General features: G+C 38.4%; 2 protein-coding genes across 5 annotated transcripts; both read right to left on the reverse strand.

The window, feature by feature from the left end:
• Positions 1 to 2,217: 2,217 nt before the first annotated feature.
• Positions 2,218 to 11,384, reverse strand: LOC113686011 (uncharacterized). Of its 4 annotated transcripts, none has more exons than XM_089189505.1 (10): positions 11,343 to 11,384; positions 9,549 to 9,627; positions 8,767 to 9,408; positions 8,516 to 8,629; positions 8,272 to 8,388; positions 6,738 to 6,854; positions 5,920 to 6,036; positions 3,923 to 4,036; positions 2,884 to 3,212; positions 2,218 to 2,367 (listed from the first exon to the last, which is right to left on the reverse strand). In XM_089189505.1, exons 2-9 carry the CDS (start codon positions 9,610 to 9,612, stop codon positions 2,911 to 2,913), a joined length of 1,587 nt encoding a protein of 528 aa, XP_089045631.1. In that variant the 5' UTR covers positions 9,613 to 9,627; positions 11,343 to 11,384; the 3' UTR covers positions 2,218 to 2,367; positions 2,884 to 2,910. The 4 variants fall into 4 exon arrangements, with proteins under 4 accessions (XP_089045631.1, XP_089045629.1, XP_089045630.1 ...); XM_089189503.1 differs by lacking the exon at positions 11,343 to 11,384 and adding an exon at positions 10,888 to 10,966; XM_089189504.1 differs by lacking the exon at positions 11,343 to 11,384 and adding an exon at positions 10,888 to 10,931 and having other exon boundaries at positions 9,549 to 9,624.
• A 3,246-nt stretch (positions 11,385 to 14,630) lies between these two features.
• On the reverse strand, positions 14,631 to 27,369 carry LOC149036401 (uncharacterized). Its single transcript, XM_089189507.1, has 8 exons — positions 27,219 to 27,369; positions 26,138 to 26,212; positions 25,353 to 25,994; positions 25,046 to 25,159; positions 24,604 to 24,720; positions 18,861 to 18,962; positions 18,378 to 18,706; positions 14,631 to 15,345 (listed from the first exon to the last, which is right to left on the reverse strand). Exons 1-7 carry the CDS (start codon positions 27,259 to 27,261, stop codon positions 18,399 to 18,401), a joined length of 1,401 nt encoding a protein of 466 aa, XP_089045633.1. The 5' UTR covers positions 27,262 to 27,369; the 3' UTR covers positions 14,631 to 15,345; positions 18,378 to 18,398.
• Between the last annotated feature and the right edge of the window lie 609 nt (positions 27,370 to 27,978).

Consider the following 27,978-nt stretch of genomic DNA (forward strand, 5'->3'; position numbering starts at 1 on the left):
TCGGGCAGGCGTCTTCTCGCCCTTGCCCCGTCCCCTACCCCCACCGTCCACTCTAACTCCAAATCAAACATGGCCGGACTGATAATCGATCGCCCTAATAAGACGCCTGCCATCCACCTATTAAGTTAAGGTCATCTGCATCCTTAATGTGCATTATTTTACGCGTACTTGGCGTCCACTTAATAACACATGGCTAGTTTCTCTTTGTGGCCGAAGTTTACCAGTGAGGTGTACTTGAAAAATGCATCGTATTCTTGAAAAATGCATCGTGACCTGGAATTATTTTCTCCTCTTTTGGATCTTGCAATGAATTTCCTTAGTAGATCAATGAGAGGAAAATTCAATTTAGCAGGTCTGTTTGCACTTTAATTTGACCTTCTGAGAACTGTACGAAATTACTACGCGGATACATAGTAGTTCTACCATTCCTTATGAAGTATAATCGTCCCTCTTTCTTAGAGCCAGGCGTATATAGTGGACACGACGCTATAACCTAAATAAAACATTTCAAACGGCGCGCGCACTCTATTAGACGGATCAGGCCACAAGAGATGCACTTCACGAGAAATAAATTGCAAAAATGATCTCGGCTCTTATATCACTTCTTGTATGTTTTTTTTATGAAATGCAGATAAGGACGATTGTTTAACTGCTGTGTGTCACAATGGAAGAGTGAGTATCAACAGAATCGACAGCTACACTGCAAGGAAGGATTCATTGGAGAACAGTGTGGTAAAAAACGCCAAAAGGTCAAAGGGTGTATTTTGGTGACACCTTTTCTTCAACTGTGAAGGCTTTCCGACAGCACACGAGAGGTAAAATTTGACCCACCTCTTTACCGCTCGAGCGTTTCTTTTTAGAATACATTTTGCTTCGCTTCGGGGGTGCAAGGGATTTTTCCTTTTTTTTGAACCTCTTTTCATATTTTTGTTCTTTTTGTTCTACGTCAGTGGTTAGTTCTACTGATTTTCAGAGCGAGACTGAAAAGCTTGCTTTTGCCTACCAAGTAGCTTAAAACCCGGCTTGGTCATGATAATCAAACCTAACTCTGTACATGCATTAACCCTTCGAAGATGCACGTGGCGAGAAATTTCCGCAAAAGCCATCACCCCATTGAGGCTCTCACATATTGGGGCCAGGAGATTGTAAACCAGTTAAGAATCTCTTGTTGGAGCTAAATACTTCAGAAATTGAGTTCCTTTCTACTCTACTTAGTTGAGACTGTAGTTTTCTAAGCTTTTTCTAGAATTCCAATCTCTCAAGATAAGCATTGTTTACATCTGACATCCCGTTTAATTCGAATAACCCATATAATCCGATCCCTATTTCTCCATTTACAACTGACATTAAACTGTCAAAACACGTTTAATAAGCATGAAATTTCTTAGCTTCCCAAAGTATCCCTAGACCTCCAACCTTCCAACTAGAGAGATGAGAATACTCTTGCTCTTCAGAATTCTGATAATTTAGGAAAATAATTTGCTAGGTTTTCCTCAAAAGAATGATAACTTGAGGTACCTAGCTTTCCCAAGTTTTCACAGCATGTTACGAGAAGTTGCTTACAACGTAATTACAGAGGCTAACTAGAAGGCCTCCTTGGAGCTAACTATCAGACGTAAAACGGTCTCAAATGTTTTATAATTGTAAACGGTCAAAAAGCAGCTCTGAAATCCTAACGGTGGAATCCTTAGAAGGAACTTGAGATTCAGTCAACTGAGCTTAAAAATGGAGCCTAAGATGTTTTTCTTCACGGGTTTAATGACATTTTATTGTTTAATTCCAATCTTTTTTATAAGGATGCTCACCTGTACATTCAGCTTTAAAAGTTTCCCCGTTTTGAAATTTTTCATCCAATTCATTCAAACTGTGGACTTGATGTTTATTATTGTTGGGGCAGGTTTCTTAGTACACCGACTTAGTTCCGTGAAGAGTTGTAATGAAGCAACACACTGTAGCACTCGAAAATCATAGTAGCCGTGAAATATTCATTGATAACGAAATGAAAATATTACTGGCAGAAGAACAACTTCGTTAATCCTAAACACCCACAACACCAGATGTTACAGTCCGGCCGAACTCAAGCCTGTAGGTAAGATTAGTTTGAGAAGCAAGAGCATGGACGATAGGGTGGAAAGTATCTATACCTTTACTACTCGTTCAGTTGGGCCAATAGTATTTTCGAACAATATAGACATTTCTGAGTGAAAAAAACCAAAATTCAAAACAATTTGCGCTGAAGCACTTTATTAATTCTCTCTGGCTATCAGCATATCAATATCATGTTTAGCAGAGACATTTCTCTCGTTTCAGTTACTTTGCTTACATGTTCCTCTTACTGATCAAACGACATCTTGCAAACAGATAAGCCTGTAGGAAAATGAAAACAAACAACCGAATGTCAACGTAAGGAATAGAACTAGCTATTTTAAAGACAATTATCTCACCATCCAGGAGTATAAATGAAGCCGACCAACAAACCTTAAGGAAACCTGACAGAAATTGTTGGTATAAAATGCGACGGAATAGCAACTCATCCATGACGAGCAGAAATATCCCTAGTCGCCTAATGCCATAGAAAGGGAAATAAGTTTCTCAGGTTTCGGATATTTAGCTCTGAGTTCAGCTTTTTAAAAAACACTTTCGAGAGGCATAACATAGAATTTCCAAGTTATAACTTGCATTTTTGATACCAGTCACAAGGGAACACGCGAGAAGGCGAGGAAGTATCGATCCGCTTATGTTGACGTTTAGAGAAGCGAACCCATTTCGAGTTACCTTGGGATGTTTTCTGCGCACCTCACTCAGTTCCTCGTGATGAGTTTTTCATTTTGTTTAAATTGACTTTAACAAAGAACTTTTCATAGGTAGCAACATCAAACTCACCAGGTTTTATCGAGTTCCATGTTGCAGCTATTTGGTCAAAATATAGACATAGTTTGCGCTCTTTACTCCAACGGCGTAATCTCCTTCTTCTTTGCACCCTTTGGATGATGCACCATGCACCTTGTAATCAGCATTGCCTTTGGTTGTCACACACTTGTATCTCCCACGAACCGCAAAGATCTCCAGTTTTTTGTCCTCAGCTGCTTTCATACAAGCCTCGACCGCACCTTGGATGTTCTTTTTGTACTTTCTGAATTTTGCAAATATGGTTCCCATGGCCTTTTTACTTTTCTTTTTCACCTCCTTAAAACATCCCTGCTTTGCCCATTCTTAATAAAACAAATTGAACATTATCAGCGAAGCTAGAAGAGGCACAATTTCCTCGGAGGCCAAGTAATATATGTTTTAGGTGATATAAGTTATGTTGTTCAGTTTCTAACCTTGAAGTATTTAATATAATTAATTCAGATTTCGGTGGACGAGGTAAAGAATTAGGAGGAGAATGAAAACCCAGTAAATTTATGAATTTGCATCCAATGTATGTCAGTTATTACAACGACACATTCATTAGAATTTTACTTATAATGGTAACTATTTCTTCACTGGTCTGTTGAGGTTACCGAACGAATGAATCCTGGCAAACAATTGCTCTTTTTACGGTGCGATAAAATTATACTCTTTCGTTGAACCGGCTCGGGGTCAGGGTAAACTTTTACAGCACATCTAAAATGTACCAAGCGTCATCTTAACTCTTTTCCCCAAGGAAATTCTCGCAATATCCTGTTTTTATGTTTTCCTTCGAAACGAGTTGTCTTGAAAATGTCTGGCCGACGTTTTCAAGTTTGTCCGAAATAGATGCTATAAATCTTTTTAATCGACACGCGATGGCTTATTTTTAAAGTTTGGTGTCTAGAATAATTCACGATTCCATTCTTGTGTGCTAGACACTAAATTTTCTTTTTGTTTTTAAAGCTTTTGGTCTGCTAAATTTAACTCGTGTACCTAGCTTTTATGTATTATAGGGCTACAATCTTCTCACCACAATATTTTCCAACGTAACCATCCGCACAGTCGCACGTGTAGCTGTTGATTCCGTCGACACATCTTCCTCCATTAGCACACGACACCTTCGCATCCAAACATTCGTCGATATCTGTCAGATTTCAGTGACCCTATCTGTTAGCACCTTTGACTGCCGTTAACTTTACTCAATAACTTTTGTGCGTGTGTTTATCAGATTGCAAAAAATGCGTTTCTTCTGGAATTATGCGAAATGTCCCATCAGTTAGCACAGGGACGGAGAACATTTAAAAGCTTGCAATGCTTCAGAATAGTATTACAATCATAAAACATATTTTGAGAGTAAAGAGGCGACGCAGCATGTAAATTTAAAAACCTTTACGAGGAATGCCAAAGTGAAAACCTGGAGAATGACGTCGTTGCGCCCTATCTAGACTACTTTATGTAGTCTGCAAGCTCGCGCATCCTTGCGTCACGATAACTTCGCGAGGTTCCCAGGATTTTTCCGCCATATAGATGCATAATTATTTATCACGTTTGTGCTTTTATCAAATTGTTTTCAAATATTTCACTTTTAGTTTTCTCACAATATGTTAAGTCACAGCTCAGTTATAAAAAATTAGGATATTTAAACAGGCATAAGTGACATATGTCACAGCACTACTCTTAAATTCAAGAAATGTTACTTCCTAGAGGTGACACTAATTAATCGTTGCGACAGCCAAGGACATTCTTGATCTGTACAAGAGTTCCTTTCTAGCGAATCTGTCTCGCTTTGTCTGCCTCAGAGTTTCGCGCTGCAACCGGCATCTGGTATCGCAAACATCACAGACTCGCGTACTACGAGTTAAAAATTAGAAGTTAAAACAGGCATAAGCGGCTGCAGATCTTATCAACTAATAGATAGAAGGGTATAAGTCTCAAATTTAAGAAATGTTCCTTCCTAAATAAAGTTGAGACTGAGTAACCTTCCACAGCCAAGGACATTCTTGAATATTAGAAGGGCTCCTTTCCGAAGGACATTTGGTATCTCTAAAGTCACAAGTTGGAAAGTTACTTTTATAACATAAACTGCGGTGTTATACAGGGATTTCCGGCCCTGAGAAAAGCTTAACAACACGCGTGAAAAAAATATCGTATTTTTCACGTGTGTTGATATAGCCAATCAGCTGCTGATACGTTATTTGCCTTTGGCGCCACTCGGTCAGGTTGATGAATGAGACGCAAATCGAAAATCGACAACTAGAAGATCTACCGCTGGCCGTTTAACTGACAGATTTTTTCTGTCGGTAAGGACTAAATCAAAAAATGAGAAGTTTGTAAATTGAAAATTACGACCATTGTTGTTTTTGTAATCATGATTCAACGCATTTTTCCATCTTAAGAGTTAGCGCCAACGCACTCCACGATTGTCGATTTATTTATTTTCGTACATTGATGAAGTCTCTTCAACTCGACATCTCACACGTTCGCTGCGCTCACTCGAGAGCTATCGAGTCAAACACTCAAAGAGAAATTCCATATCTGCGCGCGCTCATGTATTATTCTCTATGAATCGATTTACAATGGTACAATCGAAGGGTTGTAGGACACGATCAACAGTCAACTCACTGATTTACTTATTTAAATCATTATCAAACATACTCTTAGTTATCTTGTTGATAGAAATTCATCGTTTTTGTAGAGCACGTATCAAATATCTTTACCTTAGTCGTTTTGCAACTGTATACTTCTATTGAAGTATTTATCGTATATTTGAAATTCCGAGTTGTTGTAAAACGGAATTGTTCATTTTCTTTCCGCTCTAATAAGAATTTTCATTAATTTTTTATTTCCATAATATTGTAAAGCACCATAAGCTATTGATAATAATCGCTACAGAAATATAATATTATTATTATCATCATTATTATCATCATCATCATTATTATTATTATTACTATTAAATTTGGGCCAAAATCGACAAGACCTGAAGCCAACGGTATATTTTCCAACCCCCTATGGTTGATAACCCACCTGTTTCGCAATTTTTTCCCGTAAATCCAGGTTTGCATATGCATTTATAGCTTCCATGTGTGTTCTCGCACTGTCCGCCATTTTGGCATGGCTTTGAGGTTTGGCATTCATCAATATCTGCCCCAAATAAAAAACTTGTAAGAGGGGAGAGCAGGGGAGAAAATTTTCTTTTTGGTCATACCTAGTTCTAGTCATATTCACTGACTGTTATCACATACATTTGAATCTCTCTAATCCCTCAATACAAGAGAAAGGAAATTAATACTAGTAATATGAAAAACTTTGAGCCTGCATGAAGATCTGGATGATCTGTATTGCATGCCCCCCTCAAAGTAAGTTTGTACGTGTCCTTACTTCATATTTTGTTTCCCAGGCCTGAATTTCTTTTTTCTGTCATATATCTACTAATATTTCACATTCTTTTTTTCTTTGCAGTTCTCGAACAACAAAATTAGAGCTTAAAATGATTTGAACGTTATTTTAATTGCTCACAACTTGAGAGTTTACTGTTCAGTTCTTGGAATTAAAAAGAAAAAAAGAACAGGCTTCGGTGATTGTAGATCCTACCAACTATTTCATACCACGGGATTAGCCTTAAACTCCAGAAATATTTCTTCCTTGAGATGACACCAATAAATTTGTGCCACGGCGGGCCAGAACGATTCTTAAATCTGTCAAGAGTTCATTAGCTTTCTGAAGGATCTTCTTCGCTATTTTTTCGCCATAGATTCATGCAATCAATTGAAATCTCGAAGGTCACCGGTTCGAATATCACTCGAATCGATTTTTGAAAGTGTACGGTCGAAATTTTAACCCACCTGTTTCGCAGTTTCGTCCGGTAAATCCAGGCGTACATTTGCATTCATAGCTTCCATGTGTGTTCTCACATTGTCCGCCATTTTTGCATGGATTTGAGATTTGGCATTCATTGATATCTACCCCAAAGGAAAAAAAAATTTAAAGTGAAAATTATTATACACATGTACACATAAGGACAGTCCAAGAGAAGAGAGGGACGGGGCGATATATTTTTGCTCAATCACACGTTTCAACATATCGTCGACTCCCGGGAATCCTCGAAAAAGGAGTATGTCTAAAAATTAATACTTTTCGCCGAAGGTATAAGCATACTATTGAATAATACTCGAGTCACAGTCGAGAAGATGATTGAACAATAGCTCCTTGAGTCTGAGAAGGAAAAATTTGTATTGGTGTTACGGTTTTGTTGATTATCAGAACAAAAACATGAACTTGTTTTTTTCTTTACTTCTTGCTTGTCAGGTATCAAGGAACGGAGACAAGTAGTTTGGTTTGTAGATCACATAATGACAGCAAGTCATTTTTCTCGTAGAAACTGCCACCTTTTTTCCTTGCCGATTCGTACTGAAACTTCGCTTTACCTTAAGTTTGTTCAAAATGTAGGATTTTACCGCTCAGTTTGCGAGAATTTTTTTAAACAAGCCTAGGTTCTTTTAAATTTTTTCAGCTGCTATATTTCACTGTTTATAATCTATCAAATATTTTTGGCTTATACGCGATTGGTCTAAACGCATCCAGTGAGCAAATATGCCCAAGCTAGAACTTAATGTCTGACGATACACCCCAAGTAATATTCCCCAATTTTCAAACCTGACATTAACTACGATAAAAGTGTTCGTTTAAAATTTAATTCAAGATGAGAGCGCGTTTAGCTTTTGTTACCGGAGAAGGAACATTTTTGTTTGTTCGTGAAGTAGTACCAGGCAACACTGAAAAGTCATCCCACGCGCAGCAAACACTACACTGTTCGTAAACATTTTACCCACGGGCAGCAAACGGTACATTGCTCATAAAAATTTTACCCACGCGTTGCAAAAGTATTGCGGGAGGATAATAAACTCAAGAGCCTCTATTTGGCGTGAACAAATGCTCGCGTATGTATCCTTGGATGTTGTCTGTTCCTCGAAGCTCACAGTTTTGCTGGAGCTTCGATCTCGTATAAACTGCTCACATCTCGGAAAAGATAATGTCCACGGACAAATATTCGTGCATGTTTTCGCCCCAAATGGAGGTTTTTCCTTAAACATCCCTTGCATTCAAGGAACGTGACTTCCTAGAGATGACGCTAATAAATCTTTGCCACAGCCAGTAAGATTCTTAAATCTTGAACTTCTTCGCTTTGCGTAGCGGCTTCACACAACCAACTAATATTACGAGAGTCACAACTAAGTATATCACTCGAATCAATTTTAGAAAGGGTAAAATCCGAGATCAACACGTTACCTCAGTGTCAACTCACTAATTTCAATAATGAAGGCATACGACAAGTACTGTAACCGACAGCTTATATTTCGTCTATGGTTGATAGCATACCCGTATCGCAGTTTCTTCCTGTAAATCCAGATTTGCATTTGCATTCATAGCTTCCATGTGTGTTCTCGCACTGTCCGCCATTTTGGCATGGGTTTGAGGTCTGACATTCATCAATATCTATACCTCATATAAAGAAAAAACGCATAAAATTAAAATCATTTTTAACGTAAAGGCTGTTCAGAAGAAGAGAGCAATGTAGGGAATGTCTGCTCGGTCATGCATAAATTTTGTCATGTTCACTGACCGTGTTCACAGTTGGTTCCTCGGAATCCCTGAACACAGGAGCATGTATAACCATCACCAGATGTGCTGCATGTGGCCCCATTCTGACAGGGTTTTAATTCATTGCAAGCATCAGCTACAAAAAGAAATGACTCATTTCTCTCTTTTCTTTTTTCTTAAGCAGTGTATATTTATAAAAATTTATTTAAATAACGTTGAAAGTAAACAAAAGTCCTATAATTGTAGACTATGAAAAAGTTTTAAAGGAATTACCTAAGCCAACCTTTTTCACTGCATTTATCTGCTCTGCAGTTAAAGCCACGTTATAAAGTTGCATAACAGCAATTCTTCCTCGGAAGTACCGCCGATCCCCATCTTTCACACCCATCCGGACTTCGTTCTGAGTGGAAAGATGGACTCTTCCGATATTAGATTGAGCGGTTTGTCTTCCATCCACCCACAATCTTGCAATACCAGTATTGTAGTCATAGGTAGAACCGACATAACTCCACTGGTTTACTGGCAAAATACCACCAAGTAAATGTGGAGTGAATTGGTAATTTCTGTGAGTGTAGCGAACGAACAGCTGTCCAAATACCACCCACAGATGGACACCCCAACTACCGGTTCTCTTATAATTGAAGAGAGGACCATCTTTACCCGTAGGGTACACCCAACATAACATGGTTATAGAGTACTGAACGTCCAATGCTCCATTATTTGGGAACTCGATGTAATTTCCGGCACTGCCTGCGAACGCGTACGAACCGCCGGCTTTTCCATCAGGACCATCAGCTAAAGATACACCAACAGGATTTCCCTGGGGAACTCGACTTTCAATTTCCCTTGTTTGATACTTGCTGTTCAGGGGAAAGACGGCGACAGGATCTGGTACAGTTACTGGTACACTTACAGCTGAAAGGTAAAACAGTGTGAGTTTTGAATGGATTTGGTGGGTGGATGATAAAGAGGTCTGATAAAGATGATCTGGTCTGAATGAGGCAAGAGACTTTCTCCGCTGCTCTTGCAAAAAAGAAATCTTGAAGGACACTAACCGTAAGCAATCGTGAACAAAATCTGTAGAGCGCTGATTTGAAAGATCACCTTGAACCTCTCCATGGTGTCAAATTTCTGCTGTTGAAATTAGAAGCAATAGTAATTGCAAACTAATTATAAATATCACTGCCAATGCAAGTCTTGCATTCTTTGTTTTTTGACGAGACTTAATTTCTGCAAAGTTAGAGCTTGAGCGGCGCTCAAATCACGCCGCTCGACAGGAGATGAAATGTAGGCTTGACAGCATTCTAATACATCCCGTTGATTTTATTACAAACGGGAAGTTTTTCGAATTATTTTCGAGAAAACACTTTTTCTTAGGCTCTGAGCTCATGAGAAAATAATGGATAGAGATGGACGCTTCTGGTCCTAGCCCTGGGATATCTCAATTTCACTTAACTTATTCACAGATAAGTGTAAACGGAGCACCCCATAAATATGTTGCCACGTAAGACAAAGTATCGGAAATTAGGTAGTATGACGAGTTGATAACGTAAATTGACCACCCTCGTCAGAACGACTTACGAGGGGCTAACGCTCGAAACGTCAGCTTTCGAGCTCAAACTCTTAGCGGCGGCTAATTTACGTTATCAACTCAGTTGATAGTACAAAATTACTTTGTTATACTCTACCACCGACGCAGCACCACAGTTTTTATAGGAACTTATCCCCTTTATTCATTTATCGAATTTTAGGTTAAAAATCAATGAGGTTACTTGTATTAAGCACAGGATAACATTTTTAAACAAACTAAACGTCACAAAACCGTTTTTCCTGGTGGAAATTTTCATAGATTAAAACCCTTGTACATGTACCTCCATAAGTTACGATGAAAGAATCTCGTTTCGCTAAATCCGAAGGAAATATTGTGTATTATTGTACTCTCACGCATGCCAAGCATCGCATATGGCCTTTTACGGAAATTAAAAAACATCTATTTCAATTAGCCATGGTCGCCTGTGAGTAAGTTTGATGTATTGGCAAGCAACGTCGAGATTAGTTCTTTTAACATCAAACTGACTTTGTCAATAAGAAACCACAGTAGGAATGCTTTCTGCAATGCTATCCAGCTCAAGCTAAAAATAATTTAATTGAAATTGACATAACCCGGCCAACGCCCTGATTTTCCCTCTCTGTCTCATTTTTTTCTCCTGGCTTAAGGTAAGTGGTCATTTGTCTTAAAACTTAGTTAAAATTTCGGTCACAATTAGTTTCTTTCTTTCACCAGCCCCTACGACCTAAAGTATTTTTCTCTGGGCTTTGAAAATATCTCAGTCATCACAATCTAAGTTTCCAGGAACCTTGCAAAAATGCTATCAAAGACATTGATAACCTTACCTTTTCAAAGGCAGCACGTTTAACTCATGAAAAACAGCGATGAAGTGGTAACGCTTAACTTCTCTTTGACACTTTTATGGTATAGTAATTCATTTCAGCAGAAATATTTTGGTGTTGATTATCCATCAATCAAAATGAAGGCGAACAATAGAGATCTTAATTCTATTTCTTACTCATCATGCGACACAAATAAATTTACATAATAGTGTTTCCCGTCATTAGGCGTCATTTAAGGCTGATTAATCCTTTTTGATAAAATTTTTTTCTCCTGGCTCAAGGTAAGTGGTCATTTGTCTTAAAACTTTGTTAACATTTCGGTCACAACTAGTTTCTTTCTTTCACTAGCCCCTACAACCTAAAGTATTTTTCCTTGGGCTTTGAAAATATCTCAGTCATCACAATCTAAGTTTCCAGGAACCTTGCAAAAATACTATCAAAGACATTGATAACCTTACCTTTTCAAAGGCAGCACGTTTAACTCATGGAAAACAGCGATGAAGTGTTAACGCTTAATTTCCATTTGACACTTTTATGGTATAGTAATTCATTTCAGCAGAAATATTTTGGTGTTGATTATCCATCAATCAAAATGAAGGCGAACAATAGAGATCTTAATTCTATTTCTTACTCATCATGCGACACAAATAAATTTACATAATAGTGTTTCCCGTCATTAGGCGTCATTTAAGGCTGATTAATCCCTTTTGATAAATCGCTGAATAATCAAGATCCAAATTTTTTTCAGTAAGCACTAATTAAAGATACCGCCAAACAGTAAGAAACACATTAAATGGGCTATTCTCTCAAAAACCAGATTAAAGAAAAAAGCATCATCAAGAGAACATGATAAACCGTATAAAGGCAAAACCGTATGGAACCGCGAAACAAGGCAGGTCACAAGGAAAATTGTGACTTATCTTGTATGTTTGAGGTTTTATCCTTGAACATTTCTTTCATATAAATTATTTTAACTGAACTCCCCTTCACTTAAAGTTTGATCAAAGGACTCATTCCCTTATCAATATTGGGTTTTTAACAAGCTGCTTGACTTTTCTCATCACCAGCACTGACATTGAAGGAAGGAGAATATATTTAAAAAGTTGTGACGAAAATTGCTGCCGACTCCTAATACGAAATGATCATGGTGATCATGGTCTGTTTTCGCCACGATATGAAAGGATAATTATGGAACAGTTATTTCTATTATTTGGCATAATTAACCATAGCAACAGGATATCAAACCATATCAACAGCTAAATTTTTTTTTGTGATATCGATAAATGTTTCCATTAGCAAGCTGATTAGCAGAGTTCCTCGCAATTAGATATCAGTATCACCACTTTCTTATCATTCTTATCATGAATCAGTTTGACGCAGCAATGAAGTTGGCACACCAATTAGCTTCTTTTTTATAATCGATGTTCAGTTTTAAACGTAGACCTCACCAGTTTGTAGTAGCTCAGTTCTCTTTTAGTTTTCGCTTAGAGAATGTTTGAAAACGGTTTTTTTAATTTTTCTGTCGTTCTAAAAATTTGTTTGAGTTTGTTGTAAGGCGAATTTCCCGTTTGGAAAAGAGTTCCTTCATTTTAAACTTAGCCTAATTATCACTAGTAATATTCAGTCACTTCTTAAATGGAAGTCTTCTCCAGCATGCATTGCCGTCCTGAAGGCTGAAGGCCCCAAAAGTTTTCGTCTGAGTGATAACACCTCATCTGGTTTATCTCAAATTGTGAAGGAAAATTTGCTTCTTTGAATTGTTTAAGAAAAATTTAAACACATTTAAACAAAATTGTTAGTTTTATTAGTAATTTTGCCTTGTTTGTATGAACATTGGGACGAGTAGGAATCCACCATCGACCAAGTACGACCAGACCCAAAATAGGTACGAGTTGCCTGAATTTAAGTGTAAATCGACCAGGTACGAAATGACCGTGTGTGTGAAACGACTGGACGACGTATCGGATTGTTAAGTTAGTATCTCGGGAATTTTAACGGTTCTTTTTCACAAGATTGTTACGTTACTATCTCGTGCACTTAGAGGAAATCCTAAGGTCATGTGATAGTTTGAGAAAAATCCAAAGGTTTGTGAGCTGCAACTTTTCTCCTCGAACTCCTTAGAGGATCTTTTCAGGAAAAGCAAGATCACGGGAACTCCGGCAGAAACTACGGAAATGTAATCAGTTGTGCATCGCTCCCTATGCGATCCATTTGTTCCTTCTCGTTGTCGCAGAAGAAAGGGTTAAATTCTGAGCCGATTATCAACGCTGGTTCGTTTTCACTGATAACAATAAAGAAGCAATTTAGCTGTTTAATCACTTAAATGTTTCCCGATAATAGTTAAGAAGGTCCAACATAAGTTTGGTGGGATGCAGGACGAGGCTTAAAATCGAGGCGGGATGTAGGAAGGCGAGACCGGGATATGCTCCGTTTCGAAGGTGGGATAGGAGATAGGATTGGTACAGACGATCATAAATTAGCTCAAGTTACGAGTCACATGACCTCAGAGACATAAGGAGATTTTTATTTTCTTTAGAAACGGGCTTAATTAATTCTCCCGTGTAAATTGGGATTGGCAGGCCTGAATGGCTGCGTAGTACGTCCAAGTACAAGTGATTACACGACAACAGTATTTGCAGTTTCCTTGCCTTCGATATAATTTTGCTTTCATGAGTATGTCTGAGTGAACACCCATTTCTGTCTGACATAATTGGTGGTTCTTTGAAGATTTTTCTCAGCAATTCTTATTGCTGTACTAAATGCTCTTGCTGATAAGGATTCTTTAAGGTTTAGAACTGTTGGACAGTATTGTGTTGTTCCAAAGAGCAAGATTCAATAGTTTGTTTTTCCCTGTTGGAGGAGGGCCCGTTTACGTCCTTCAAATTTCACTTCTGGGAGCGGGTTGTCAATAAAGTCTCTCGGTAGTCTTTCTCGGCCACGTATGTTTTGAACTTTGTCTAATATCCAATTCTATTCCAATTTTTCTTTTGAAGAATTAGTCCTGGGGAATCGTAACGCTTCACCTTTAACGAAGTCTCTTTTTGCTCCTAGTGATAGGCTCGTCGTATAGAGTGCGTACTGGAATTTTCCTGTTGGTTTGAAGCGTCGAAATGTCGAAACTGACTCGCTGATTAATCTTTCACCCTTACATATCGTGGTGTCTAAGAAATTAGCTTCTGAAAAAGATATTTCAGTAGTAAATTTGACTGTTAGGCGGTTTTAGTCGCTTGTTCAATGAACTAGTTGACGACATATCTTTTGGAGTACAAGAGAGATATCATGTGGTCGATGTAGCGTTTCCAAACAGGCGCCTTTATCTAGGATTTGCCTTTTGATTTTAGCTAAGAAGATATTTGCAAAAGCTACTGCCATTTTTGTGCTTATGGCAGTTCTGTGCGTTTGCAAGTTATTTTTTTTTCGTTGAATTAGGATAAGATTTCCCGCAGAAAGGTAACTGTTATAGCGCTCTTTTGTATTACCAAGCCAAGAAAAAAGCTAGAACTAGACATGACAAACCTATAAAAAACGAAAGGGCTTCATTGCGTTACTCCTTGGTGATTTCTAGCTATCGTTACTCTCAAGCAAGGTCGAACGCAAGGTTTAAATGAAGTAAGTATACCGCAACGAACATCAATTAAAGTCTTTTGCTGAAGCATTCTACCGCGAAAACTGAAGTTCAATGCTCTCACCCGACTCGCATTTTTTAAATTCCACTTCAACACAAAAAGTTGTCTATTTAGTTTTTCCTTTTTATGATTTTATTAAAACGTAAAAAAATAAATCGGCCAATATCCAGCCATCCTGCTCGACCTTACGCTTGGTCAATAATGCACTGATGCTTAGGGTTAGACCTCTCGAAAGCGTTGCATAACCAGCACTTACACTTCTCAGTTAGTATTACATTATTTTGTTGTGGCAAGCATGGCATATGGTGTAATATAGGTCATTTATGTTTTTCATACTATAATTAGGTAATGGACAAATAAAGTCGCTTGCAAAGGATTCAACCGCGAAAATAGAGATTCAAATCCTCTCGTTCAATTTGCATTTTTTTGACTCTTCTTCAACAACTAAGCTCAAATTTTTTTAATGCGGTATTTGCCTATTAGATTTGGTTTCAATAATATACAACACAAAGGAGTTGTTCATTTCTCACGCGAAGTTTCGTATAATTCGGTTAAAAGACATTTCATCCCTAATGTTTATATAAAATGGAGTAAAATGATCAAGCGTAACGCTAGACTCAAAAGCTTCCGTTACAGGTTTGATGGACGAAAATAGTACCAGCAGAATAAATAGGAATTAACCTCATTAATCCCAAACACAATAGCAGGTGTTAAACCCCAACCAAATTCAAGCCTCATATTAATACAATGTTTAGCAGACATATTGCTTTAGTTTCAGTAACTTTGCTTTAACGTTCCTCTAACTGATCAAACGACATCTTACCAACAGACAAACCTGTAAAAAAAATGAAAACAAACAACCGAATGTCAATGCAAGGAACAGAACTAGCTATTTTAAAGTCACTTATCTCATCATCGAGGAGTATAAAGGAGGCCGACCAAAATACCATCAAGGAACCTGACGAAGGTTTTGGTATAAACGTCGATGGAATAGCAACTCATCCAAGGGGAGTGATGATATTCCAAGTTGCTTAACACCATAGAAAGTGAAATAAGCTTCTTAGGAGAGGGATATCTAGCTAGCGTGCAGATTTTTACTCAATGTTTTAAGCTTTCATATCAGCAATGGAAAAAATTTTTACCCTGTTGTCAGAAGTCATGGTAATCTTTTCCACACAAAGAGTAAACGATGGCGAATCATCACCCAGACAGCTGGATTTTTTCCCCAACTAACACATGCTCTCATAGGTTATTTTTAGGGTCGCATGACATATAAAGATCTGTTACCAGAGTCCCAGAGCGTGTAGCATTGCCTAGTCAACAATGTCATAGGGTTGCAGTGCACTTTAACCAGCGATTGGTGACCGACTGCCGCCCTTGCACTTGAACAGAGCGTGACTGACGTGAAGTGAGGTGTGACATTTTTTTGCACTGCAGTATTTTGCGCTCCTATGTACTTACGTGTAATCAATAAATGCATCATCGATTTGTTTTCACATTATGTCTTCTTATTCCTTCGTGGTGCTACATAAGGAACAAGTGGCTACGGGGAAAACAATTGCTTTTGTTTCCCAAGAGAGGTGGAACTGTGGGAAACATCAGGTAATTTCGTGTTAACAACTGAGTTGAAAACGTAAATTAGCCAACCGTAAAGGGTAAAAAAGGGCTGACGTTTCGAGCGTTAGCCCTTCGTCAGAGCGATTGGAGGAATTGTGGGTTGTGTGTGGGTTTATATGCAGAAAGTGGAGCTACGCCATTGGTGGAAATATGGTGGCAAGAAAACAGGAATAAATTAGTTGAATGAAAAGCGCTCGTTGATTCCATGGGGATTAAGGATGCCGATTTGGAAGATAAATTTTTGTTCTAGTGTTTTACGGCTTTCCGAACTGCCTAGATGTAAGAAAAGGCCGCAAACCGCCATATGCTGTTAACACATTATCTGTCTATGCAGATAATACTTCTTCTAGTATGAAAACGGCTGATGTTTCCCACAAATGAATAAAGGGGTTAAACGTTAAACGTTTTGGTTAATTAAAGTGGGATCTTTGTCCACTTAAGCATAAAACGAGGTGTGAGAAAGTTGCCGCAAAGCTTCTTTTTAATAGAGGTCGGCCCGCCAAACAACAACTGCGCCGTCTTTGTTGGCCGCAGTTGGCGGCGCAGTTGTTGTAATTTAACGTTAACAATGATAGACTTAACTGCGTGGTTGTGAGGGTGAAATGTGAGTGTAAATAGAATGCTGTCAGTATTTTCCTTCTAAGACGTTTTTGGTGCTGACTGTCGATCAATTTGTTGGGCGCGGTTGTAGCCCGCCTGAGCGACAGGAACATGATAGCCACGTTTATCGAAAAACTAGCACATTTTCTTTGATTTTTCGGAAAATCAGAGTCGTCACTACATAAGCGACGAAGTCTATGAAACTGTGAAAAAGTCTTCACGTGTGATTGATGCGAAGATGGATACAACAAGTAACTTTGTCAATCTGTAGGTTTGTAGTAGACACCAATGCATAAACCGTCGCCTTCAATTGAAATTCCCAGATATATTTCGCAGCCGGGGGAAAGGAAATGACGGCGGTTATAAATTGAGTGAGCTCCTCTCTGGTAGAGGAGGTAACGCCGATGCAGTCGTCAATGTAGCGACCGTAAAGTTCAGGTTTGGGGCCGTTGTATTGACCGAAACATCGGTGTTCGATAAAACCTACGAAAAGATCGGCGTTACTGGGTCTCATTTTGGTACATGGCTACACCATTAGTTTGTTTGTAATAGTTGCCACCGAATGTAAAGTAAGTGAGTGTTAGAACTAGTGCGACTAGACGAAGTAGTGTTTCAGAGACAAGTTCCTTGACAGTACTTTGATCGAAAAAATGTTTGAGGACCCGGAGAGCTTCGTGTATTTACTTTTTACCTAAAATCCACAAACCCAACAACCCAGGTTGACCCATCTTCTCCGCCTGTAGTTGTCCCATCGAACTTGTTTCCGGCTATTTAGACAAAATTATGGTTCCTATATCGTTTTTAAACCGTTTCACGGCAAACGGGTTATCCCATTGAGACCTTCATCCAACGCAAAATCTGCAAGTCTTCCTGAAATTTTGATGTAAACTGGTTATTCTTCTGTTGTGGAAGTGTAATACTTTTCCTAGACCATAGGGCGGTCAAGCGGCCAACGTTAACTAAACAATTAAAAGATACGTACCATTCAATGGTGTTATATCGTGGGCAATATGAAGCGAATCCTGTGTTCTGATTGACTCCCGAGTGGGCAAGATGGCCATCACAGCGGGAGTCCGATTTGTCTATCACGAGTATGATTACAGACAGGTTTAAAGATTCTTTCAATGTGACTCATACCGGTTTCGTGTATTTAATCCAAGAAATCTTTGCTGGATCGATACTGCGGCACTTTTTAAATTCCAATTTAACAAATTATTAAGACTGAATTATTAAAAGTATGGTCGCTCTGTGCTGTAAAGACCATTTTTTCAAGCTTTGCAGAGAGATGAGTCTTAAACATGCTTGTTGCAATTCAGTAATATAAAATGGGGGCTACGGAACTCGTTATTGGGCATGAAACCAAACATAAGGCTGTTTAAGTAGAGCAGTGAGATTATTGTTATGATAACCTTTAATGTCAAAAAATTATATCAACTTGTTGAGCAATTTAGGATTTTTTGATACCAGTTACAAGGGAACACGCGAGAAGGCGTGGAAGTATCGATCCTTAACGTTTAGAGAAGCGAAACCATTTCGAGTTACCCTGGGATGTTTTCTGCTCACCTCGCTCAGTTCCTTGTGATGAGTTTTTCATTTTGTTTTGATCTGATTTTAACAGAGAACCTTTCATAGGTAAAGAATCAAACTCACCAGGTTTTATCGAGTTCCATGTTACACCTGTTTGCTCAAAATGTAGACATAGTTTGCGCTCTTTACTCCAACTGCGTAATCTCCTTCTTCTTTGCACCCTTTGGATGATGCACCATGCACCTTGTAGTCAGCATTGCCATCGGTTGTCACACACTTGTATCTCCCACGAACCGCAAAGATCTCCAGTTTTTTGTCCTCAGCTGCTTTCACACAAGCCTCGACCGCACCTTGGATATTGTTCTTGTACTTTTTGAATTTTGCAAATACGGTTCTCATGGTCTTTTTACTTTTCTTTTTCACCTCCTTAAAACATCCCTGCTTTTCCCATTCTTAATAAAACAAATTGAACATTATCAGCGAAGCTGGAAGAGACACAATTTTTGGGGTCTAAAATAATTCATAATTCCACCTTTGTGTCATAGACTAAAATTTGACACATCTATCCAGCTTAAATGTATAATAACGAGGCTACAGTCTTCTCACCACAGTATTTTCCAACGTATCCATCCTTGCAGTCACACGTGTAGCTCTTGACTCTGTCAACACATGTACACGGCACCTTTGCATCCAAACATTCGTCAATATCTGTATTTCAGTGTCACGATCTGTTAGCACCCTTGATTGTAATGAACTCTACTAAATTAGTTCTATACCTTTGTTTTTCAAACTGCTAAATATGTTTTTTCTTTTCGAATCAAAATCATTGCGAAATGTCAGATCAGGTAAAGACTAGGGCTATTCAAAACTTTCCAACGCTTTAGTGCACTATTACAACCACGGCTGGTAACAGATATTTTGGGTAAAAAAGCAACATTGCGACAACGCAGCACCCACTAAGTTGAACACGTTGACATAGAAAACTGAAGAGGAAACCTGAGGAATGCCGTCGTTGCCTTTTATCTAGGATGCCTTATGTGGTCTGCAAGCTCACGCATCCTCGCGTCGAAGTAGCTTCTTACGCGGTTACATGTTTTCCAAGGACCCAATTTTTTTTTTCGCTATTGATACAGATATATTTAACATGTTTGTGTTTCTATCCAATTCTGGTAAGGGATATTTAGAATCACAACTATTTGACTTTTAGTTCGCTCACATGCTATTTTACAGCTCAGTTACAAAAGTCAAATAATACCTGTGGCCAACTTGTAGATAAAGTAATCAAAAAATGAATTGTGGACCGTCCAAAATCTTTTTTTGCATGAATTGTGTTATTGTTGAAGAGATGAAAGTCGACTGAAAGAACCCCTTTCTTTAGAAACTTACACCCTTAATTCAGTGCACCAGGAAAGTGAGAGATTTAAGAAACAGTAAAAGACAGAACTAGAGTCCTTTGTGCCTATCGTAAAGTGTGATGCGGTCCGCAGCTAGTTTCCATCTTTGCGACACAACATACTGGGCGTATTACGTCCCAACATATCCCAGATTCGCAGAGTCATAAACACATGTCGCAGAAAGTCCACAAAAACGGTAAAAATGATATCTCATGAAATTTTCGTTTGAAAATTTTACAAATTTAGACACTGCTATCCGAATCTTTCCTCGACTGCATAAGCCAAATTCCCTTGGCTTCTTTTCCTCGTTTCGCCCCACAGTCGCTCAATAGTACTTGCATTGTAAAGCGATTACCGCATGTTTACAGGGTTTTCTCCCGCTTGCATCTAATAAAAAACCTCTATCAGTTTCCAAACTCGGACGATATCTCTGAACGCATTTTATGTGACCGCTAGTGTTCTGACTGATAGAAATTAAAGATACGAGGCAGTGAATTCAACGAGATTTCTTTTATCTCAGAAGAGCACAAGATTATTTTCGTCCCCAAAACTGTTACTGATCCTGCCGCCAATGTTTAGACACGATAATTGGACTTAATCAATCGATCCCACTTCGTGAGATTTCTCGGGCATTATTGAGCTCGATTAACTACGACAATGTTTACATCTCAGTGAGTGAACATTTGCATATTGGACTCCCCATAAAAACTAGTGAGAAATTAAAGTTTAAACAGGCATAAGCGGCAGCAGAGATCTTATCAACTAATAAATATATCGGCGTTAGTCTTACATTTAAGAAATTTTACTTCCTAAAGTTGAGACTGATTAATCTTTTCCACACGGCAAAGGACATTCTTTAATTTAAGAAAGGTTCCTTTCCAAAGGGCTTTTCTCGCTTTATCTGGGTAAGAGTTTCGCACTGCACCCATTTGGTATCTCAAAAGCCACTAGTCAAAAAAATAAATTGAACTGAATTAAAAGGACACAACCAAAGGGTTGCATGACATGGTCAACACTTGACCCAACTTCACTTATTTAATTAGGTCGACAAGTGACAAGAACTGTGTAATCAACAGCTTATACTTCGTCTGTGATTGATAACCCACCTGTTTCACAATTTTTTCCTGTAAATCCAGGTTTGCATGTGCATTTATAGCCGCCAGCCGTGTCCTCGCACTTTCCGCCATTTTGGCATGGGTTTGAGGTTCGGCACACATCAATACCTACCCCAAAGTAGAAACAATTAACAATAGGTTCATACGTCAGGGTGCGTTCATGAGAATATGAGGCTGGCGTAAGAGTTGCTCGAGGCGCAGTCGAGAGCAACTCCAGATTCTAGAGAGTTCTCATAACTTCCCAAGTGCTTCATATTCCATTAATGTACAGCTGACGTATGAACCCACTGTTTTATAACATTGTCAACGCAGGATTTGGGACGTTTTTTTTCACAGTTGAGAAAGTAAATATGTAAAATCTATCGTCTTTTAACCTAAACAAGCTGTAATGAAATGTAATCAGTTAACAAAACTTATTCCCAAACTAAGAAAAAAATGATAGTGTTTGTCATGATTTACTCAGGAATCAAAAAAAATCGCAGTGCACACTTAGCGATCACATTTCAAGTCGATCTGCACATCCATCGCGTTCCCAGATAACCAAGTACGAAAACGTAAGGCAAAAAATGACGTAAAAATATTTCGAGGAAAAAGGTTTATTCAAATAAAAACCAAGTATGTTGTTTAGGACCGAAAAAACTCAGATTTCATTGCGTATGCGACTTGCGTTTAAGATACACAACGCTTGAAACGCTGTTTGCTAGACATCACGACCAGAAAATTTCGAAGCGTTTTGTTCACAATTCTGAAAGTTGTCATATTTAGCACAATACCTCAGAGACATATCAACCCTTACAAATGATATTTATCGGGGAAAGAATGCTTCAATGTTGATGAATTTCCACTTTTGTCGGTGAATTCAGTTTTTATTTTCTATCCATAACTCGGATCGTGTTTAGCAATCCTTTTATTGGTCACTCGTCGCTTACGAGGTCATCGATTTCCAAGTTAAGTATCTTTCCAAAGATCCACTTTTCCTTTTGAGCTCCTAAACGTCTCTCTCAATCGGAATAGAACGGTAAAATGTGTTAAAAATCTTAAAAACTCGCGGTCAAAATGGTCGGGAAGTTCGCAGTCGATTGCGTAGGAAAACGTTCAATTTCGATGCATTTGTCTACTGACGTCATTAGCGTGGACAATAGGATTATCGAGCATGCTCGCGCTGTTGAATTTGGGTACCTGAATTTGCTAGCTATGTTATAATTAAAATTAAAAACATTTTGCAGGTGGGAGCAGTCCAAAAAAGTTGGTTGAGCATAGTTGTAGCCATATTCACTGACCTTTATCACGTACATTTGACTCTCTCGAATTCCTCAATACAAAAGAAAGGAAAGCGATACCAGTAATATGAAAAATTTTAAGGGTGCACGAAGGAGCGATGCCGCAACAAAGTTTCAGGCATTTACGCAATATGCCGAAGTAACAACTTGGGGGATTCTATCGTTGCTTCTCGTTTAGTAAACTTTATGTGGTCTGTAAATTATCCTCCCGTCAAAGTAGTTTCGGACACGTCCTCATTTTATATCGTGTTTCTCAGGCCTGCATATCGTTCTCTGCCATGCATCTGTGAATATTTCACATTCTTTTGTTTCTTTCCAGTTCTCGAACAGCATAATAATGAGAGTTTAAAACTGTCCGACCTTTAATTTACTCGCAGGGGGTTTAACGATCAGTTCTTTGAAATTTAAGAAGGAAAAAGAGGCCGAGGTTGTCGTAGATTCTACTAACTATTTCTCATCACAGGATTAACCTAAAATTCAGGAAGTATTTCTTCCTTGAGATGACACTGATAAGTTTGTGCTGCAGCCGGCTAGAAACATTCTTGAATCATTCAAGAGTTTGTTTCTGAAGAATGGTCCTCGCTATTTTTGGCCAGGAATTCATGCAGTCACTTGTTATGTCCGAGGTCACAGGTTCAAATATCACTTTAATCGATTTTCAAAAGGGTTTTTAGAGAGCTTTCTTCTGAAATGTCAACGACAAGATCAACACGTTACCTCTTGATCTAGGGTCTAAGTCACGTAGACATATAACGAGAATTATAACGAGCAACTCATGTTTTGTCTATAATCAATGTTCAATAATCAATAATCAACCTGTTTCGCAATTTCGTCCTATAAATCCAAGCGTGCATTTGCATTCGTAGCTTCCAGCTGTGTTCTCACATTGTCCGCCATTTTTGCATAGGTTTGAGGTTTGGCATTCATTGATATCTACCCTAGAGACAAAAATATGCAAAATGAAAATTATTTTGTACGTAAGGGGATTCCAGAAGGAGAGAGGGGTGAAGAGAAAATTTGCTTGGTCACGCGTTTTAACGTACAGTTTACTCCTTGGAATTCTCAAGAAAAGAGCATATATAAAGGTTCATGGTCAAACAGCGTTGAACTGGTAATGCCTAACTCCCCTTTAACTCTTTTATAGTATACCAATTCATTTTAGCACAAATGATTGGCTCTTGATTATCCCTTGATCGAACTGAAGGCGAACAATACCGAATTTATTTCTATTTCTTAACTCATCATCGACAAAAATAAATTTACGTAATATTGTTTCCCGTCATTAAGCGTCATTCATTCTAGCCAAGAGTAATTAGTCCTTTTTGATCAAACGCTGAACATCAGAACCCAAACATTTATTTTATCAAGCACCAGTTAAAGATACCGCCAATCAGTAAGAAATACTGTTAAAGGGCTAGTCTGTTATAAAACCGCTAAGGAAATATCATAACGCAGATGGATGGTTTCTCGCGGGGAATCAGCGGAGAACATCTAGGACCATAAAAAAGGTCAACCTCAAGGCAAAATTTTGACTTATCCCGTATGTTGAAGATATTTTTCTTTTAAATTATTTATTTTAACTAAAATATATGCTAGGTAAAGTTTAATTGAAACACTCAGTATCTTTTTTCTACTTTGTTTTTACCAAGCTGCTTGAATTTTCTCATCATCAGCACTGACATGGGAGAAGACATAAAATGTTTGAAAAATTGCGACAAAAATTGCTCCCATATATGTAAATCCACCAGGGCGATTCAGCCACCCCCAATTAGTTGCGCGTCACTGCATTTACGGAAATGAGCAGGTAATCAATCAAAATTAGTTAAATTAAAAACCGGTAGCACTGTTTTCCTACAAAAAAAAAGCATGTAGAGTCGATGAGTGAAATGGTAAGGTCGTTTTTTTCACCCAGGAACAAAATGGCTTCGACGAAACCTTCTCCGTGGTCACAAATGTTAGCTGATGTTTGTTGCACTCTATTTTCCAAACGACAATCCTTGAGTATTGATGCCGTTAATTTATTTGACGGTTTTTTTTTCCAAATGAAACGATACTTTGAAGCACAAACAACAACTTCCTTCAAAGCGGAATCGAAACTAACAATTTCATCATCTACAGAGTTTGCCATCCTTCGTATTTTTCCGCAACAGCAAAATGTCCAAATGACACATTTGGTTTATAATTGACAGCTGGAGCTTAACTGCATCCATCTGGAACTCCGTTCGTGGGCGAACGGAGTTTTGGAAAATAACAATGACTTCAGGCAGGCGTAATCTTCACTCCCCCTTCTCCAACCCTCTCCCACCCCTCTCCTTCATTGACCATCGACCTCCCCCTTAGTGGAAATTATTTTCTCTTCCCAGCCATCCGCTGTTATTAAAATCAAAGATGGTGGCCATAATTTTTGCTTAGAAAATAATGAGCACTCGCTCGCCAAAATTACGCCTGCTCTGCAGGCTACCGTCGAAATCCCCAAGTTTGTCTGGAGAAGGTTAACTTGTTACTTTCTTTGCAAGCACAAAGGTTATGAACAACAGTAAATGCCCAGTAATTTTCTCACCTTTTTCACAATTTTTTCCTGTAAACCCAGGTTTGCATTTGCATTCGTAGCCGCCTTGTGTGTTTATGCACTGTCCACCATTTTGGCAGGGATGTAAAGTTATACATTCGTTGATATCTAGCCAGAATGAAAAACATCAAAGTTAAAATTTCTAAGCACAAAGGTTGTCGTTGAGAGACAGGTTTAATTAATTTTTGAGTTCGAAATTTCATTCTTCACTGCTCTGATATGAAAAAAGTCAAGCCTTTTCAGGGAAGGTTCTGTGATCCTGAATCGGAGGCGAACTGTAGTAGCCTGCTGTAGAGTTATTTTGTCAATTTAAAGCTTTCATTTTCTAAAATCAACCTGTCGAAATTTTTGCTAAAAAGGTATGGCAGTATTGGAGGCATTTTATCCTCACACTTTCACTGTTGACGCATTTTTTGGTTAAGCTTTTACTCACCATTTTCGCAATTTTTTCCCTGGAATCCTTCAAGACAAGAACAGGTGTAGCTGTCACCAGAGCTTCTGCATTCTCCCCCATTCTGACAGGGCTTTTTGTCTGCGCAAACATCAGCTACAAACACATAGACTTCTATCAGTAAAATGGCCTCCTTTATTACACCCGGTCAAAGAGGCTCTATTCGTTAGACTGTAAACTACAAAGCACTTTGCAAGAATCATAAGAATCCCAAAAAATGGCGGTACCGTGGTAACTGGTTTATGCGGACGTTATCAGTTGGCATAAATTAAAGTCTTAGAATAATTACCGCCTTGACCAACGCCTTCCACGGCTTTTATTTGCTCAGCGTTCAGGGCCACGTCATAAACTTGTGCGGCCGTGATTCTTCCCTGAAAGTACCGCTCATCCATGTTGACAGCACCAATTCGAACTTCATCTTGAGTGGCAAGTTCAATCTCTTTTCCAATATTCATCTTTACCACCGATTCTCCATTTAACCATAAATTTGCCTCACCGGAAATGAAGTCATACGAGCATCCCACGTAATGCCACTGGTTAAAAGCCAAAGCCAAAGCATTGTAAAACAGATAGATTGTGGATTTGTAGTTCCTGCGTGAGAACAAAGCAAACAACTTTCCCTCTGCGATCCACATGTGAACACCCCAGTCATCGGTACCGCTGTACTGGAAGAGAGGACCACCTGTGGTCTGAGGATACACCCAACATAAAATCGTAATGGAGTGCTTTACGTCTAATCTTCCATTATTCGGAAACTCAATGTAACTGCCAATATTTCCTGCGAATTGGTAGGAGCCGCCTTCCTTTCCATCGATTCCAGGTGCCAAAGACACATCACTGAGGATACCTGGGGGCAGTCGATCTTTAATTTCTCTTGATAGATACTTGCTGTTTAGAGGATAGACGGTCACAGGATCTGGTACACTGATAGCTGCAAAGTAAGACAGAGTGACATGTAAATTACTTTTGTTCATTGACTGATAAAACAGTTTCCAGATAGTATCTTTAAGTGTGTATAATCCTATCAAACCAACCAAACCACAAATGCAAATAAAGTTAGCAGAAAATACCAACTGTTAGCTATCATGAGTGAAATCTGTAGAACACTAATGTAACAGAAAAGCTTGAAGCTCAGCATCCTGTCAAATTCTGTGATTAAAAGAAAAAGAGGGAAATTTCTCTCGTTATAAGAAAGCCTATCAATATTATATCCTCCCGATTACCAAAATTTTACTCGCGATCTTCCTAACATATTATTATTATTCAACAGCTCACATCTCACAAGTAGACCATGTTGGTGTGTTGTTTGTTGTCTAATCACAGATCACCCTATCAAGTGACCATTTCCTTTGTAAATTGGTCATTTAAAACATGTTTTCATGCAGCCTTGATTTCCATCAAGAGAGAACGTCAAACCACTCAGGGGTATGATATGCAACTAGCATACGCCTCGTAAATGGTCCACTTCTTTCGATTTTTCATAACACCGTTCCAGCTGTTCAAGCAAGTAAAGAATCTAATAATTTTTTTTCAGTTTCCTATTTCTCTGGCGAAAAATGGAGGCTTGTTTAGACTAGCATGCGTAGAAAAATTAATGCGTATACTTTTTAAATCTTAGTACGATTTAAAGTGGCCACTTGCGTCTCGAGGTTTTTCTTTATGAAGTCAAGACTGAGGAACGAATCAATGCAGTAATGGGGAATTATGGATCGTCTTGATGACGAAAACGTTGTTATCGAGATACTTTTGTGGCTTTCGTCTGCTAGCTCGTCATTCAGTGTAAGTAGAGCAGATTAAGGGCAAAATATAATATCTCCCTCATTACCCCTAACACTTTCAAAAAATCCTTGAAAATGAAAACCCGAAAAAAAAAGGCCAACCATTAGCTTCATTCAGTGACACGTCTTAACAAAGTTTTTTATGTCTAAGTTTTTTATGATATCGTCTTCTCTCCTCCATTACATTACAGTTTTCAAAATGATATCGTTTGCTCTTTCTGTTTTCCATATTTACTCTCGACTGCTTTGCAACGGTACACGATGTTAAAGAAGCTTGACAAATAATTTAACACAATTTTAAAAAATTTCAAAAAGAATCCAAATTCAAATAATGGTATATAGTTTTCAAATGTATGCTTGCAACAAGAACGCCCTACCTTTCTTCTTGAATCTGGTTAAGTTGTTCTGCTTTAGGTGCATAAACGCTGTCCTCAGTAATGATGAAGCGTGAGTGTCTTTCTATAACTAACGCTACTTATACTGTTTTCATTTCAATAGAGGTAAAAAAAAAATCAACTTATTATTTACCCTCATTAGGCTGTTATTTGTTATCCTAACTAACCAATTTTTTCTCATAAAACACTAAAAATAAACAATGAAAGAATCAGATATTTTTGTTTTTTTCTTCGGCATAAATTAGCTATTATTAATTAAACAGGCACTTCAAGGTATCATCAAGTATTATGGGAAGAGTGTGACTATGAGCAAGTGGTCAGGTCCGCCAAAACTGTGTCGAGAAGACACACGTTTTATCAAGAATTTCGATAACTTTATTCATCGCAGTCAGAGGAAAATAACAGGCCCGGAGGTTCTTTAATTTTCCATTTACCATTCAACTAAAATAAATTGACGGGGTGTTATCTTACGTCTTTGTTCGTCTAATGATCACGGCTTCAATTTTAACGCAACGCAGAAAAATAAGCCAAAAGGACAAAAACTCACCGACACAGGCGAGCTTAAAAGCAAATAACAGTGTTCTTTCTAATTAGGATAGAGTTTTTTCGACGGATGTGTTTGGGCGTGATGTTTTAGAACTGATAGCCCTTGCCGATGTCACTTCCTGCTTGAACACCAATGTTCATTTAGCATGATAGGAATCAAAATTTACGTAAATTTAATGCAAGAGTTAGGATGCTA

Source organism: Pocillopora damicornis, chromosome 12 (genome assembly GCF_964200805.1).
Source record: "Pocillopora damicornis chromosome 12, jaPocDami1.2, whole genome shotgun sequence".
Lineage (NCBI taxonomy): Eukaryota > Metazoa > Cnidaria > Anthozoa > Scleractinia > Pocilloporidae > Pocillopora > Pocillopora damicornis.

Bases quoted from the DNA above. Each gene is read 5' to 3' on its own strand.
- LOC113686011 (XM_089189502.1), bottom strand. The intron at 6,855-8,271 runs GTATGCTATCAA...CCTTTGGGGTAG, and splicing joins AGGAAGAAACTGCGATACGG to ATATCAATGAATGCCAAATC. The intron at 6,037-6,737 runs GTGGGTTAAAAT...TATTTGGGGCAG, and splicing joins CGGACGAAACTGCGAAACAG to ATATTGATGAATGCCAAACC.
- LOC149036401 (XM_089189507.1), bottom strand. From the start codon at position 27,261: ATGCACCTAAAGCAGAACAACTTAACCAGATTCAAGAAGAAAG. The intron at 18,963-24,603 runs GTGAGAAAATTA...ACTGAAATACAG, and splicing joins AGGAAAAAATTGTGAAAAAG to ATATTGACGAATGTTTGGAT. The intron at 18,707-18,860 runs GTGAGAAGACTG...TGTTTTATTAAG, and splicing joins ATACGTTGGAAAATACTGTG to AATGGGAAAAGCAGGGATGT.